A 16093-nucleotide genomic window follows, 5' to 3' on the forward strand; every position below is an offset into this window, starting at 1 on the left:
CGATATAGCAGAAGAAGAGAGGCTTCCTCTCTGATTATGGTCCTCGGACCCAGTAGCTGTTAGCCTCAGGCTAACGCAGTTAGCAGATCGTTGCCGTGGCAACGCAATAGTTCACCAATCAGAGTTCGCACTAGTTCCCCCCAGCTCTCGATACAAGTCCCGTTCGCGGGGTCAAAAGGGGATTGTCTCCCGTTTATTTAATTCAGCTTGATCCAAGCCTCAATTTTAGCGTAGCTTGGCTCGGGGCAGGAACGCCTCCTTGTCAAGTTTCGGACGCTGTATAACTCCACTGCAAGCAGCTGTTTACTATTTAAGTAGCTAGTTTAAATAGAAACGGGAGTAGTTGCTAATAACCTAACGATCAACGGCTCCGCGCGTCTAATCGTTATTTATAGCTGCAAACAAATTATACTGGCGCAGCGCAGCTATAATTTTTGCCAAAACAATAACCAGCCTTAATTCACAGTGAATTCACAATCTTAGTTCTCGAATTTATTTCGTCAAAGCTACTCGTCAGCAGACAATTAAATGTAGGTCAATCTCATACGGTTACCGTAACTTACTCAATCAGACATTAGTTCCGCGGCTGGAACGCGGTACAGTTTAGCTCAATTACAGATTATTGAATCATAAACACAGGCGCGGCGGCCATTCAATTGCATTAAATTTCAAAAGCAGGTTAAGGAGTAGAGGGCCACTTTACACACACATTTCAGCAATAGGTCAGACATCTAGCAGAGAGAAAGCATTCTGAGGAGCGACTTCATTATTGGTTAACTGTTGGTATTAAAACCCAATATATGTGGGAGAATTTCAGTATTTCAATTTATAATTTCACAGCGTCAAGGATGTGTGTGTACTATCAGAGTTAAGAGTTTTTACACGCCTCACGGGGGGAACCATTTGTAGCAGACCTCGGCTACGTAAAATTTTAATACAGTTATGAAAAATAATATTTCCGGGAATATTAATTTATACCTCGAAATTAGGAGCACCACCTAAAGATTTGCTTGTCCGCCCAAGGCTTTAGGTCCTTGAGTATAACCTGAGAAATATACGAAGTTCGGTTAATTCATTAGTTGTTATTCTGAAATCGTAAGGTCAATCAGTCAGTCTCAGATCTGAGCGTAAGTTCTATGTATAGGGACTCTAGATTCTGAATAACACACACACATACGTCGCTGTGCTCAAGGTGAATTTATTAACTAACAAAAGAGGGTACAATAGTGGGTAAATGTGGTGATATTACAGGGATAACAGTTAATATGACAACCAGGAGGTACTAAAACAGGGTAGCCTGTGTAAGGTTCGATTGAATTTCAGTTTATATTGTAGAGGGAGAGAATTCTACGAGTATGAGGGAATGAATGACCAAAATTGGGTTGCAGATTTAATTTGTCTAATATAAGGGTTATTAACTGTGGATGGAGTCCCCGTTGTTTGTTTTGGCCTACCGTTGCCGCAGGTCCCGTGGCGAGGCTCGACTGCCGGTTGGCTCGGGAAGTCGGTTCTGGCCCGACCCCAGTGGCGTTTTCGAGTTGGGTTGAAACCGGTGGATTGGGTCCGGAGTCCTCTTGTGGGAAGCGCTTGCAGCAACGGGGCTGTCAGCCAAGGCTTTTGGTCTGATCTCAGTTCGTTTGGTGTCGCTATAGGGCCACTCAGGGTTCTGTCGTCAGAGCCGTGGTTTCATTTATTCAAGGCCATAAATGAAGGCTTCTGAGTTTCTGGTCCAAAGTTGCTCACAACGGTCGGATGAGGTTGCAACAACAAAATCAAATAAACTCACACATTCACCGTAGGTTCCCAAGGCCTCGGGAATATAGGCTATTTAATGTTGCTGAGGTTAAACAGACAGCTCCAAACAGAATAAAAAAAATCAAATCTCCCGCTAAGAAATTTGGGGATTCAGGGTCGTAGCTTTCTCAGCTCATCTGAAGGAGATTTAAGTACGAAACGAAAATCGGAATTTCAAAAGTAAAAGAAGTTAAGAGAACGTATACGTTTAGTTTCCAGAAAGTTAAAAAGTTTTCTTTGAAGAGGAAGAAGCTGGAACAAAAGACAGCAGGGCCTTTTTATTGATCCCGCTAGGTAGTGACGTCAATTTTGGGGATGGTCTCCCAAACGTCGCTAAGGTGTTAACTTTTTGGGATAAAGAAATATACGTTGCGTGTATTTCTCTTTGATCTGTCTCTCCACAATATCGACATTTGGAAAAATACTTAGTTCTAAACATTTGGATAAAGACAGTTAAAACAAGGCTAAACACTATGGAAAAAGGTTATAATGGTCATATAAAACGTAACAAAGCTTGATTACATGTCCTCAGTATACTTGCTGGTTACTGGTTTTAACTCATGAGACAATTTAGATGTAAGCATGACAGTAAAATTTCGTTTATGCAATTACATGGTGATAGTTAGGCCTACTTAACGATTCTGTCAGTGTAAGCCGAGTTTTAAACACTTGCATGTTATACCTTTCTTGTCCCCTTGGTGGCGCTCGGGTCACACAAGAAAAGAGTAGACATTCCACTTTAACTGAGAGGCTGGTGATGCCTACGAGCGTTTCCATGGATAATTTAGTAAGAAATTGTATATGAAACATTTAACTAAAGCATTAGTTAGCATTGAATAGACAGTGATTACTAGGGAGTAACAGGGATGACTTAAGACAACACAGAAAAAAGGTTAGAAAACTAGTTCAAGATTACTTTCTTATGGGTCTGCTAGTCTTCAAACATCACTAAAGGATAACAACAGGGTCATTACTTACTAAACTCAGAGGCAAACACCGCTGCTCACTTAGCAAGGTTATTATTTAAACAGAATAAACACAGTTATACTGGAACCTTGCTTGGTTCGAGAAACAGGGGTTTTTATGGTCTTTCTTCTCTGCATTCCTGGCTTATCGCACCGGTTATCAGAGAATGAAATGGTGGTTTATGGCTCAGCCGTTCTGTGGAGAGAAAAGAGTCAGGTTGAGCTGGAGGTGACCTGCTGGAGGGAGAAGGGGTCAAACCCCCCCATTTTCCTGTCCTGTGGACTGTCTTTAGCGACATCTTTACGGCTAGAAAGGTTCACTAAGGCTCTTTGAATACACAATCCTTAAGCGATTCATTGTCTGATTGAGTCTCTTTCGGTCCTTACCAACACCAGGCGATGTCTCTGGGTTTTACATGTGAAAAAGGTCAACTCTCGGGGCGGGAAACTTCCCTCCCTCTTTTGACACCATCTGACCTTCTTTGAAGTGCGTCTGGTTGAGTTCACAACACTTGACAAAAAGTGGTTTGTGGACCAGCGTCGGGTGACAGAGCCGGTGTCAGCTCGTGTAGTGTGTGACCCTCTGCCACCGATCAGTCATTTAGTGTGAACGCCACAATGACTTCAAGACTCCCGTCACAAGTCGGCAAGTTGTGTAGTGTGAACAGCACGGCCATCGTCCGACGCTGAAAATCGTGTAGTCATGAGGCACGAGCCTTTATATTGCCACCATTTACCGCTGTCAGGTGATCAGTAAACATTTAGTATCCACAGAGATGGAATCAGGAGGCTAGGACAGTTAAACTAAATACAAAGTGTACAAAAAAAGACATGAATGACAAGCATGTGGTTAGCTGAAAAGAGCAAGAATTATCAGTAAATGAAATAATACTTTATTTACTCCTTTCAGTTCATGTTTGGTAGAGTTTTCATGAGATGACACACAGCCTTGTTGATAATGTTAAGTTTTAGTTTTTCTAGACTGGTTGTTCTCTCTCACCTGATTCTGAGGAATTGGTGACTAATGCACCCACGCCCTTGTACGCAGATTAACCGGTTGGCGATGGCTGGATGGATGGATGGATGGCTGGCTGGATGGATGGATGGATGGATGGATGGATGGATGGTGAATAATGCATACCAGGACAAACTTATAAAAAAACACGAGGGCATAACATTTGCAGTCATGCTTGACTGACAAGAACGTATTTAAGAGGCCACGGTTTCCTTTCAAGTTACTCTAACGGCAGATTCTGACATTTTAGCTCTTCAAAGGGTAAGAATATGTAATTTTTCCCGAAATTTTATCTTAGACTATAATTCAAATGTGCAAATAGTAACATATATTGAATTTAACAGCAAATATGTACATTTAAGGAACTTACAGAATTTGTAAAATCCATAACATTTTCTCAAAACGTAAAGTTACACTCACAATCACATGATTGTGTTTTTCTTGAGAGTTTCTTCAGGTTTTCTTTTGTTAAATAAATTCTGTACATGTTTGAATAATATGATCATCAAATTACATTGAATGCAAAAGTAAATGTCTTTGACAAAATGACACAGTTTTGTCAGAGAGACAAGTCACAATGTTCCAGGATTAAAACCTGCTGTCTATTGTGTATATTTCTCTTCTTCCATCCTCTTCATGTCACCGAAGAGGGAAAGAAGACGTAATAGTCTTAATAACTGAGATGGATCTGCAAGAGCCAAAATGGAAATTCTGTGAGTATTTTCTAGCAAAATTAATATTGAAGGAACACTTTTATTTAATTTTTTTAACTTTTACTGTCTTTGAAACACTTTGTTCTGTAAACACTTTTGGCAACCTGATCTGGCTGGTAGTAAATAGTGTCGAGTTCTGTCCACGAGTAGCCTAAAAGAGAATATGTGCTGAAAGTGCACATTTCCTCTCTGCAGTCCTTTGATTTTTTCCCTGTGATTCAAACCCACTGAAGACAGTTATACTTCTGCTCTGTGAGGTTTATACTTCTACAGTTTGGTTTTCATCAGTTTATGATTAAATGACGAGAGGTCAATTTTTGCTTGTCTAGAAGAATTAGATTCGACCGAGGAAACTCCAGCCTGTAAATGTCGGAACAGAAACGTATTCACTGTAAATTTGATGCAAACAGGGTCAAGTACAGTTGAGTGTCTCTGGTGTAGCGGCTCAACTAGATTTTGGCTCTACAACTTTGCTTCAGCGGAAAAAGCAACTACAGTGAATCAATAAAAATTAAAAATAATTTGATTAAAGTTGGATCGTGTGTGTGTGTGTGTGTGTGTGTGTGTTTTCCAGTTGCTGTCAGTGTGCTGCTGCTCACACTGTACCCCAGTCACACTTCTGCAAACAACCTGAAGCAACAACTGGATGATTGTCTGAACGATGATGACTACGATGAGCTGCTGCAGACTGTGCAGACGGGCCTTCCAAAAACTAAAACACCTCATCATGTTGTTATTGTTGGAGCTGGCATGGCTGGACTGACAGCTGCCAAGTTACTGCAAGACGCCGGACACACGGTACATACACACACATACACAGATAATATTTCTACCAAAATATTTGGGGGTTTGGGGGCCTGCAGATTAACCCAATATGGAGTCTAGGGGGAATAAATTACATGCAGGGCTCCTTTTAACTTCTCCCTAACCCCTGTAACCACACTGGTTTATGATAATTTGCAATAATTAGATTTTGACACAGGAGCCATGTTAAGGGCCCTGCCATTCATTTCATGTTATGTGTTTTACATTTACAATAAATCAAATTACCACAAACTAATTCACGGCCTTTGGAGCCGTTACACATGTAGCTTTTTAAATCAGGGACATCTAACTTTTTTGAAAACAAATTATGGGTAATTATTTTTAATAGTAGTAACGAAGGTAGCAAGAATAGTTAGAATAGTGACAGCAAATGTTTTACAGCAGCAGAAGCAATACTAGTAGTAGCAGTATTTGCCATAGTAAAAACTGCATTATTAGTACCAGCAGCAGTAGTTGTGGCAGTTTAGTAGAATAGTAGTAGTAGCAGCAGTGGTAGTACAAGTAGTATAACAATGGCAGATTCAACAACAGGATTATTACTTCTAGTAGTAGTTTCACCATCAAATGTAGTAGTAGCATTAACAGTAGTGTTGGAATCAGCAGCAATATTAGCAGTATAATTATTTTCAGTACTGGTAGCAGAAGTTGTTAATAGTTGTAGTAAGACTAGTAATAGTAGCGATAGTTATTGTGGTACCAGAAGCAGTAGGAAAAGCAAAAGCGGTAGTATAACCACACCTAGTACCTTTGAAACATTACTTGACCTGCCTCATTTGTAATATCTGTTTATATTCACCTGTACTGACAAGGTAACGATATTGGAGGCTAGCGGCCGTGTTGGAGGACGGGTGGAGACCTACAGGAATGAAGAAGAGGGCTGGTATACTGAACTGGGAGCCATGATGATCCCAAGTTTTCACAAGTGAGTTGATTTCCCCATCTCAGACCAACATGACTGTGTAAAAGAGAAACTTTTGAAGCTACATTGAAAAGTGTACAAATTGGCATTCCAGCTTTTTATGAGGTTGATTTGCAAAGATACCATCCAAACATGGATACTAGCAATTTATTTTTACATTAAAGGTAAGCTGAAAATGGAGCTTGATAGAATCCAGAAGAGGTCGTCGCTGTTGTGTTTGTTACTTAACTAAAAGATCAAAGGGGATGTAGAAATGTAGCCGCTAAGCATCAGAAGAATCTTTTTCATTTACTGTCTTGGCTCAAACACAGTACAGAACACTTGCAGTCACCAGCTGACTCTGCCACCATCACCTCTGTCAACAGGATCGTCCTCTGGGTTGCTAAAGATCTGGGGGTCCCACTTAATGACTTCATCATGGTTAACGATAACACCTTTTATCTGGTTAACGGGTTGCTGGAGAAAACATCCACAGTGAAAAAAAACCCTGATGTCCTGAAATACAATGTGAGCCCAAGTGAGAAAGGGAAGTCAGCTGAAGAGCTGCTACAGCAAGCTTTGCAGGAGGTATGTAATAATCACGGTCAGTGATGAATAATTATGAACAGCATACTTGCCAACTTCAAGACATAATTGCCTAAACTGGGTGATGAAACTTAACCACTGTTCCCTTCAGAAAACCTGTCATCCCAGAGACGGTTTTCTTGCATTCTAGTGAGTCATTTTCTAGTTAAAAAGCAAGAGCGCAGGTTTAGCTTCAACATTTGAGGGGTCACACATTAAGTGGGGGTCTGGGCCTCCTCCTCCTGAAAATGTTGATCCTTAAACACTGTGATGGCAATTTGAGTTTTCAAATAAACAGCTCAGGCAAACACGTGAGTAAGGAGAGCTTCAGCATCAAGCATATCTTCCCACAGAGACACGTTGTCCCTGAGTCCAGGATTACATGCAATATGTTTGGAGATGATAATTATGGAATTTGCATAATCTTATTCTTTTTTTGTAGGTTAAAGATTATGTGGAGACTAATGGCTGCGAGGAATACCTGAGAAAATACGACCATTATTCTGTGAAGGTAAAACACGGCATGATCTCATTGTAAATAAGAAAACTGTGTGTTGAGAATGACTTGGCTTTCTTTTAGTGCAAATGCCCTTTCCAAATGTTTGCCATACAGTCAACTAATAGTTAACTTGAATAAGAAAACACCTTTAGTTGAGCTTAACGTTATATCTGAAAAACAGGTTACTACTACATGTTAATGCTTGACTATGGTGAGTCACATGCTTTGACCTGAAAAAGTAAACCGAATCAATAATTAAAAAAGCAAACAGTTTAACTGCCACTGCACCGCCCAGTCTTATGACTAAGCAGAAGACAGAGACTTGATGCTGGTAGTTCAGGACAAAAAACAGGCTGGCGTGTTCGTACTGTATGGTACAACGATCCGTCGGTGACTGGAAGGTTGAGCTGGTTGAGTCCTTAAAGGTGAGTTGATTGCAGGATGAGACACCGGTGTGCTAATTGACAGGATGCAGCCCCAGAGCATGAGGGAGAAAGCAGAACACAGAGACAGACAAAAAAACAAAACACACCAAGCACACTGCAGCCATACCAAAGGGGAAAAGAACTCAAAGAGTACAATCACACACATACCAACAGGCAGGTCAGGGTCAAGACCGGGGGGTTCGTGACAAAAATGGTATGATTCTCGTTTCCTAATGCCGCTGCGAAGATCTCACGTTAGATTGGCAGTTCAATCAGGCTCCACCCATGGAAGCATAGACTATTTGGGATCAGCACTAAGGAATTTATAACTTATTTGATCAGTTCCCAGTCTGAGCAGATTATCTTCTCTCACTGCAGTGGGCTGTGAGGGGAGTTTAAGTTGCTCTTTCTGGAACCGAGAACGCAGTGTTTCCCTCTTCTCTTTGTTAACAAACTTGTCAGTAAACCCACTTTCTGGACTACACCTGCATTGAGTATGGAGGACTGACTCTGACATTCAGAAATAAATACAGAAATAAATAAATGCTCAATTAATAAATAAGCATCTGATTAAATGCACAAAAAAATAAAGTAAATAAATAAATGTAGGCAGTAATTAAATTATACAAGGAGACATGAGTATGTCTATTTTAATTAGCTTTATTTATTCACCTTTGTAATAATGTATAATAATTACCTTATTTATTTATTGTCCGTTATAATCTTCAACTTTATTTGTTAATTACTTCTTTTTTAAAATGTATTTATTTATGTGTGCGTTTTATTCTTCCGTTGCATTTTCTACCCTATTTATTTCTCTAATGGTATTTATTTCTGCCTGTCCTTTTTACATTTCTGTATGCATTTCTGCCTCATTATGCAAATGAGGAGGGGCTGTGTCTCAAGGGGTCATCTTCTCTGCTATTGGTGGACCAGTCAGACAGGAGAGCTCCTACTCTGCCTGCAGACATCAACGATCTTGCCCCTCACACAGTCAGATGGCTTCCTTCAGTGCGCTGAGGTGTTTAACAACTCTGAAGACACTACCAGCCATGTCTTCCTTCTCTTTTCACGTAGACGCTCCGACAGACAGTGCTTTCAGTTTGCTGCATGCATGGACACAGAACTGCGGTATAGGGAGAAGCACACGGTCAGCTGGCTGCAGCTAAATCTGGAGTGCACTCGTATTCAATTCTGTATTCAGTTTTAACGGAGCAGAGCGAGCTGACAGGCAGAGTTAGAGACTTTTTCTGTCTGTTTCTCTCTTTACAAAGACGCATGTTGCAGTCAGAGTCTTCTCTGAGATGCGAGCACGACATACAACACAATTTATCAAATTACACAACGGATATACAGTATGAAAATAAGATTGATTGGATTATACTCACAGGAAGTATAAAACCTGTTACATGCGTCTATTAAAAGTAAAGTAACACAAAAATGTCAGGGAAATTACTTTACTTAGATTTCAGGACTGCAGTTTTACATTTGAAATACCTTCCTACCTTTCTGATAGGAAGCCTTCTTGAGGTGGTATAAAACATTTCTTCTTATATTCTGATTTGAGCTGTGGACAACTATGACCACATGAATTTAAAAAATTAAACATTTCACTGCCCAAGTCAGCTATAACACAAGTCTTGTTCATCAGACTACATGCTGTGGACAGATTTTGACTACAGATTTTGTCCCAGGATTTCTTATGCATTTCTTCTTCTTCGTTGCATGATTTAGAATAATAAGGTGAGAAATGGGTCTATTCTGAGTTCATCCTGCACTGCAGCAGCTAATAAAGTCCATTTAATCCCAAAAACACTTTTCTTTTAGGCAGGCTGGAGCAGAAAACAACTCACCTTTCTCAAGTTGTACAGTAATGTCACATGTGTATGAAGGTGGATCAAACAAGCTAATCTTAAATGTCAAAGTAGAGAGAAGCCTAGTAGGCCTATTTATTTTCATTCATTACACAATATGAATAAGCTATGCAGACAGTTGTAAAGAAAGAACATCTTTTTCTTCTGTTCTCTACTTGTTATAGTTACACAGTATTAGGGGTGTGGGCTGTATTAAAAGTATCCACTGTTCTCCCATGCTCTAACACACAGTAACGATGAAATGTGTGCTGTTCTCACATTCTTCCTCTGTATGTACACATAAACAACAAGGCAGGGAAATATAAAAGGACTTTATTTTATTGTTTGGGGGTTATTTGTTGCTCTCCTTCTCCTCCTTCTTTTCCTCTGAAGAATATGGTTATGTTCTCCGCATGCCTCCTCCTATGTTTTCTGTGTAAGACATAGAAGTACAGTAACTAACGTTAGCGTTCATTAAATAATTTTGACTGGTTAAGTGCAGTAAAGTTAACTTTAAATTGACTTCACCACCACACACAAAACACGGCTCATTTCACATTTAACAGAAGCATAAAATTCTTCTTAGTAGTAACTGTCAAGATTAGTTTATTTGTTAGTCACCACCACTAGCTGAAGAGCTTTAGCCTATATGATATTAGCACTACATAAATAACCCTAACGGCTAGCGGACTTTTACTCTCCTCATATCTTAACAGATTACATGTATTATTCATATTTCTTACTCACCGCTGGTGAAGTTACTGCATCTCCCGACGCAACACCACGGTTGAATTTTCACCCTGAATGGCGTTTTTGTTGAAACAGCAGCTGAGCAGAGCAATGAGCTGCTCCGTGTGGGAGCATTTACCGTAAATACTCATATAGGAGTGCACTCCAGATTTGCGGCTAACTGACCATGTGGCTCTCAGAAACAGCTCACTTTCCTGCCGTTCTGTGTGCGTATAAGTTGCTAAATGAAAACTCTGTAGGTCAGAGCGTCCACATAAAAAGGGATTAACGCATTAACACACACACACACACACACACACACACTTAGCCTACTGTTTTTATTATTCTACACACAAACATAACTTTTACTCTTTTATTTACTTATGTACTGAAATGTATGAAATCAATTGTCCTTATGGAATGTATATATAGCTTTGGCAATATTGTTGTGCGAGTGATTGAGTGAGTGAGTGAGTGAGAGAAAGAGAAAGGCCAATAAACAGACCGCTCTCATCGCAGGATGTCCAATACCAATGTTTTCAGAAAAAGTGACAATCCGCAGTTATTTGATTTTGAAGGTACAGTTTAGCATCGGTGTGAGACGCACCGGGTGCGTCTATGAGACCCCCTCACCAAATTTATATTGTCAGTGTCAATTATTATCAGTATTAATTATAAAAATCTGAAAAATGTATTGATACATTATACATAATTAAAATGTAGCTCAATGATTTATAGGTAACGTTGGTGTAAGTTTCAGTTTCATAAATGGCATAACAAGATAGCAACATAAAATGGAGGGGGGGGGGGGGGCACCTCTTAGTCCTTAACAAGCACGAGAATACCTTGGTGAGTTAGCTCCTCACTACTGATCACACTTTCATACAATCCTATATTAATAGTCTTTCAAAAAGGACTTCAGTTATTAACATAAAAGAGTTTTTCTAGCATATAAAAGAGGCAAGGCAGCCTTTGACTCTGGATTGCACATTACTCACGATGTGCTTACTTATACAAAAATAAAATCAGACCACAGGGACCTCCGGAAGGAAAGTCCAACCCTGAAGGAACCCTACACTGCTCATCCACACGGGGAGGCCGTGAAAACCAATCAGATAAAAACCACTAATTAAAAGTTAAAAGGAAAATATAATCAGGAAAGGTTCATTATTATTACTATTATTGATAACAGTATATTTTAAGAATGGACTTAAAGGAGTTCAATGAGTCTGCTGACCTTTTAATTCCTTTTAATCCCTCTTTCTGACTGCATGACTTTGTTTAACAGGAGTATCTGAAAGAAGTAGGAAATCTGAGTCCAGAAGCTGTGAGGATGATTGGAGACCTGCTTAACGAACAGAGCCTTATGTACACAGCGCTGACTGAGATGATCTATGACCAGTCAGATATCAATGACAACGTGAGGTGAGGCCCTACATCCTACATTGTCTATTCAAAAGGCACATTGTTTGCACAGTGTATTATATCAGAGATGGAAAGAGTGCTAAAATATTGTACTTAAGTAAAATTACTGTTATACTGATTAACTTTTACTTAAGTACAAGTAAAGTTACTAAAATCTACTTAAGTAAAAGTAAAATGTAGCTCATTAAAATTTGGAGTGACTTAGTTACTTTTTTAAGCTCCTAAACATATATACTGATTTAATATCTTATTTATAGTTCTTTTTATTATACTTATTTAAATAAATCACAGTCTTGAGGCCACAATGTCAGATCAGTTCGTTTGACAGATTATTTGCTAAAGCAATGGCGCAAAACAACGTTAGAGAACTTTTATGTTATTATGAGAAGTTTAGTGAATGTTTTTGCTTCATTATGAAACTGTGGCGGAACAATTTAAACTATGGCGGGCCGCACTGGACTGGGAAAACGGGAAACACTGCACTGTATATGAAGTCATATCCCTCTTTAGGCTACATTAAAACAGGTGGTACTTTGAATGTGCCTTCATACGCATTAGCATAAATTTTGCCTAAGCATTATTAACTAGTAACCAGCAGGTGCCAACTGACATTAACGATGTCATGCACCAATATGTTTTTGGCTAATTTGAGCAAAGACTCTTACCAAACTATGAAAACATCTTTTACCAAGCAGGGTGCGAACTACGGGGGAGCTTGGCTCCTCTTTATAACCCATCACATGCTACTTTTGCCATTCGTTTCAAAATCTTCCGTATCATCATGGATCCTGTGTAAAATGAGGAGTGTCAGACTTCATCCAGCCAGAGGGAACGATCACTGACGTCTCTCCCTGGCTGTGTCTTATAAAAACAACTTAAAAAAGTACAAGTACACAAAAAAGCTACTCAATTACAGTAACACGAGTAAATGTAATTTGTTACTTTTCAACTCTAATTTTATATATATATTTATTTATTTATTTATTTGTTAGGGGTGTGGTGTGTGGAAAATAATTGATTTATAGATGCATTGCGATGCAGACTTGGACAATTATGAATCGCTTCACAAATGTCAATAATCAATTCTCTAAAGGTTAATTGATAACATAATGTTGACAGAACAAAAAAGGTGGAACTCGGAAATGCGGAAGTGCAGCTCCGGACCGTTTATGCGGTGCACACAATGTAGACGTGTGGTTCTCCCTGTTCGGCACAGACAGCTGTTGATTAAATGAGTAACGGCTGCTACTAAACTAACACACGATCAATAAAATCAATGCGCAACTAATGTTAATGATTTTCACCCGCACACTGTGCCGCTCGGTAGCGCCCAGCTAGCGTCCTCTGCTCATTCTTCAAAGGACAGCTAGGTGACAGGCGGCAGTAGGTGACGGTGAAAGTAGCGGAGCAGAGGAAAAGATGAACGTTACGTTTCAGTCTGGCTGTAAATCTACAGTGTAACGTTAGGTTAAAGCATGTCCGTTTCTGTCTGTTGTTTTCCAACTGCTGGAAATGTGAAGGTAGTTAGCGCTAAGTTCGCTAACATGTCCTCTTCAGGCTGCAGACTGCGGTCTGAAAGCTGAGCAGGACGCTTTTTTGCTGCTAGTTCTATTTCATTTGTTGTCATTCATCCACACATCAAGTACACAATGAACTAAGTGCCATTTCTCAAGGCCCATGGTGCTCAATAGTAGATGGTACAATAATCAACTTACAGGACACAAACATGTAACTACACTAGATGAGACAATGAGGTGCCCAGAAATTCACACCCTTGAACTGACGCATCGGAAAATAGAATCGAATTAAAGACCTGATAATCGTAATCGAATTGTGAGACCAGTGAAGATGCACACCCCTAATTATATATATATATATATATATATATATATACACACACACACACACACACACACACACACGTGCTGGTCATATAATTAGAATATCATCAAAAAGTGGATTTATTTCAGTTGTTCCATTCAAAAAGTGAAACTTGTATAATGTTTACATTCATTCCACACAGACTGATATATTTCAAGTGTTCATTCCTTTTAATTTTGATGATTATAACTGACAACTAATGAAAATCCCAAAATCAGTAGCTCAGACAATTAGAATATTGTGAAAAGGTTCAATATTGAAGACACCTGGTGCCACACTCTAATCAGCTAATTAACTCAAAACACCTGCAAACTACTACTTATAATTTTATTCATAAAATTATACAAATATATTTTTTATATATTTTTAAACAGTTTTGAAATCATATAATACATACAAACAAGGCAACCATGTAGATACATTTGTGCTCAATTCAATGACACTAAAAATGTGTGTTTTTGTTTTTAAGGTACTATGAAGTGACTGGTGGATCAGACCTTCTCCCTCAAGCTTTTCTCAAAGTCCTTAATGTCCGCATCCTCCTCAACTCCCCAGTTAAGAGCATCAGCCAGGTTGATAATGGTGTAAATGTATCGTACCAGACCTCAGATCCTAGCCAACAGCCCTCTTTTACTCACCTTCCAGCTGACATTGTCCTGGTAACAACCACAGCGAAAGCAGCCCTCTTCATGGACTTCAATCCACCTCTATCCATCCAAAAGATGGAGGCCCTAAGGGGGGTCCACTATGACAGCTCTACTAAAATCATCCTCACCTTCAGCGAGAAATTCTGGGAGAAGAACGGCCTCGGAGGAAAGAGCATCACTGACGGTCCCTCTCGTTTCATCTACTACCCAAGCCACATTTTCTCAAACAATAAGACCATCGGCGTCCTCCTGGCTTCCTACACCTGGGCTGATGACTCCCTCCTCTTCCAGGGAGCGAGCGATGAAGCCCTGAAAGAGCTGGCTCTGAGAGATTTGTCAAAGATCCACGGCGACCATGTTAGGTCTCTTTGCACAGGGGTGGTGGTAAAGAAGTGGACCTTGGATCCTTACAGTTTGGGGGCCTTCGCCCTCTTCACGCCCTACCAACATTTAGAGTACGCTGAGGAGCTCTTCAGAAGTGAAGGCCGGGTGCACTTTGCTGGTGAACACACAGCCTTCCCTCACGCTTGGATGGAGACGTCTATGAAATCTGCAATCAGGGCTGCTATCAACATTAACAATGTGGTGCTCAAAGACTCAGCTAAATTTCCAAGAGGAGATGAGCTCTAGGGTCTGAAGAATTGATTTAGTATTATGGTATAAAATAAAAAGAATACCAAAAGCTGTAATATCTCTAGCTAATGCCTATTATGTTAAATACCACTTTAATTGACTTAAGTGTACACAAAAGAGAAATTACATATTTCTAAACTAGATTGAAAAAAAATGATTCCAATACTGTACATTGACAATACACTTTTTTCCCCCCTTTGCCCAACCATGAGCTATTCCGTCTTATCCGGGGCAGGGTTGCGGGATACTGGAGCCTATCCCAGTGCACATTGCCAGATTGTCACTATATAAGAGGACTGACAACCATTTATGTTACTATTCACACCTACAGACAACAGATAACCTAACCTGTACGTCTTTAAGTGTAATTTATATTTCTGCGTTGAATCAACGCCGTAGCCTCTGCCCTACGCCGTAGGTGACGGCGTAGGGTAGGGGGCTAGGGTAGGGGGCTACGCAGTGGACGCTGTACGCTACAGCAGCCGAGCGTTTGGCGGTGTAAATGCAGAATCACGGTGACACCAACGCACAAATATAAATGCATGGCGATGCAGGAGTATAAATCAAGCTTTAGACTGTGGGAGGGAGAACACCAGAGCAAGAAAGAACCCAACCAGACAATGGATTTGAAGTGACAGTTCATTCATTTTTATTTCTTTTCTTGCCTTGGTTTTCCACCCCAACATTTCTGTATTATACATAATAATTCAATGGTTGTGGCTGTGATCTTTGACTCTACCTAACCTCACAGAAATAAAACTACAACGATGACTAATGGCTGCAAAGTGTTATGTTGTTGAGTTGAGTTCTTGTGAATAGCAAGAGACAGTCTAATGATAAACACTTTGGATTATACACCGAAATGGTCTGGAATATGGTGTCTTGGTTTGCTGGGACTTTCTAAAAGGGTGTGGTTTGTGTGTTTTTATGGGTGGTGTTTGTTTTACTGTAACAAATGAATCTTGTTATCTCTACTCATTTTTGGATCAAACCCATGTTTGATCGGTGACAGCAGAAATGTTTTTTTTAAGTTTTTTTTCCTGAATGGATAATATTAAAGGAATCTTTCAGTTGAATATTAGGAGTCTTGTCCCATCATTAATCTCTGAAATGTGGCTTAACAGTAACATCTCAGATAATAAAATAAATCTCACAAATTACATGAAAAGTGGGATTTTTGGCCAGCACTGAAACCTGTCAGGAATT

The 16093-nt window shown here is 39.8% G+C and overlaps 1 protein-coding gene across 1 annotated transcript; it reads left to right on the forward strand.

Annotated features, from left to right (window-relative positions):
- The first annotated feature begins 3994 nt into the window (after window positions 1–3994).
- On the forward strand, window positions 3995–14938 carry LOC119912745 (L-amino-acid oxidase-like). The gene is made up of 8 exons (XM_038732037.1): window positions 3995–4035; window positions 4423–4487; window positions 5062–5285; window positions 6122–6234; window positions 6597–6798; window positions 7238–7306; window positions 11590–11726; window positions 14077–14938. Exons 2-8 carry the CDS (start codon window positions 4457–4459, stop codon window positions 14882–14884), a joined length of 1584 nt encoding a protein of 527 aa, XP_038587965.1. The 5' UTR covers window positions 3995–4035; window positions 4423–4456; the 3' UTR covers window positions 14885–14938.
- The last annotated feature ends 1155 nt before the right edge of the window (window positions 14939–16093 follow it).

This window comes from Micropterus salmoides, unplaced genomic scaffold (assembly GCF_014851395.1).
Source record: "Micropterus salmoides isolate LMB-PRFRI ecotype aquatic unplaced genomic scaffold, ASM1485139v1 Ms_hic_scaffold_2, whole genome shotgun sequence".
Lineage (NCBI taxonomy): Eukaryota > Metazoa > Chordata > Actinopteri > Centrarchiformes > Centrarchidae > Micropterus > Micropterus salmoides.

Excerpts from the sequence above, each read along its gene's own strand:
- LOC119912745 (XM_038732037.1), top strand. The coding sequence starts at position 4,457 with ATGGATCTGCAAGAGCCAAAATGGAAATTCT. Across the intron at positions 4,488-5,061 it reads AGAGCCAAAATGGAAATTCT|TTGCTGTCAGTGTGCTGCTG; the intron begins GTGAGTATTTTC and ends TGTGTTTTCCAG. Across the intron at positions 6,799-7,237 it reads TACAGCAAGCTTTGCAGGAG|GTTAAAGATTATGTGGAGAC; the intron begins GTATGTAATAAT and ends CTTTTTTTGTAG.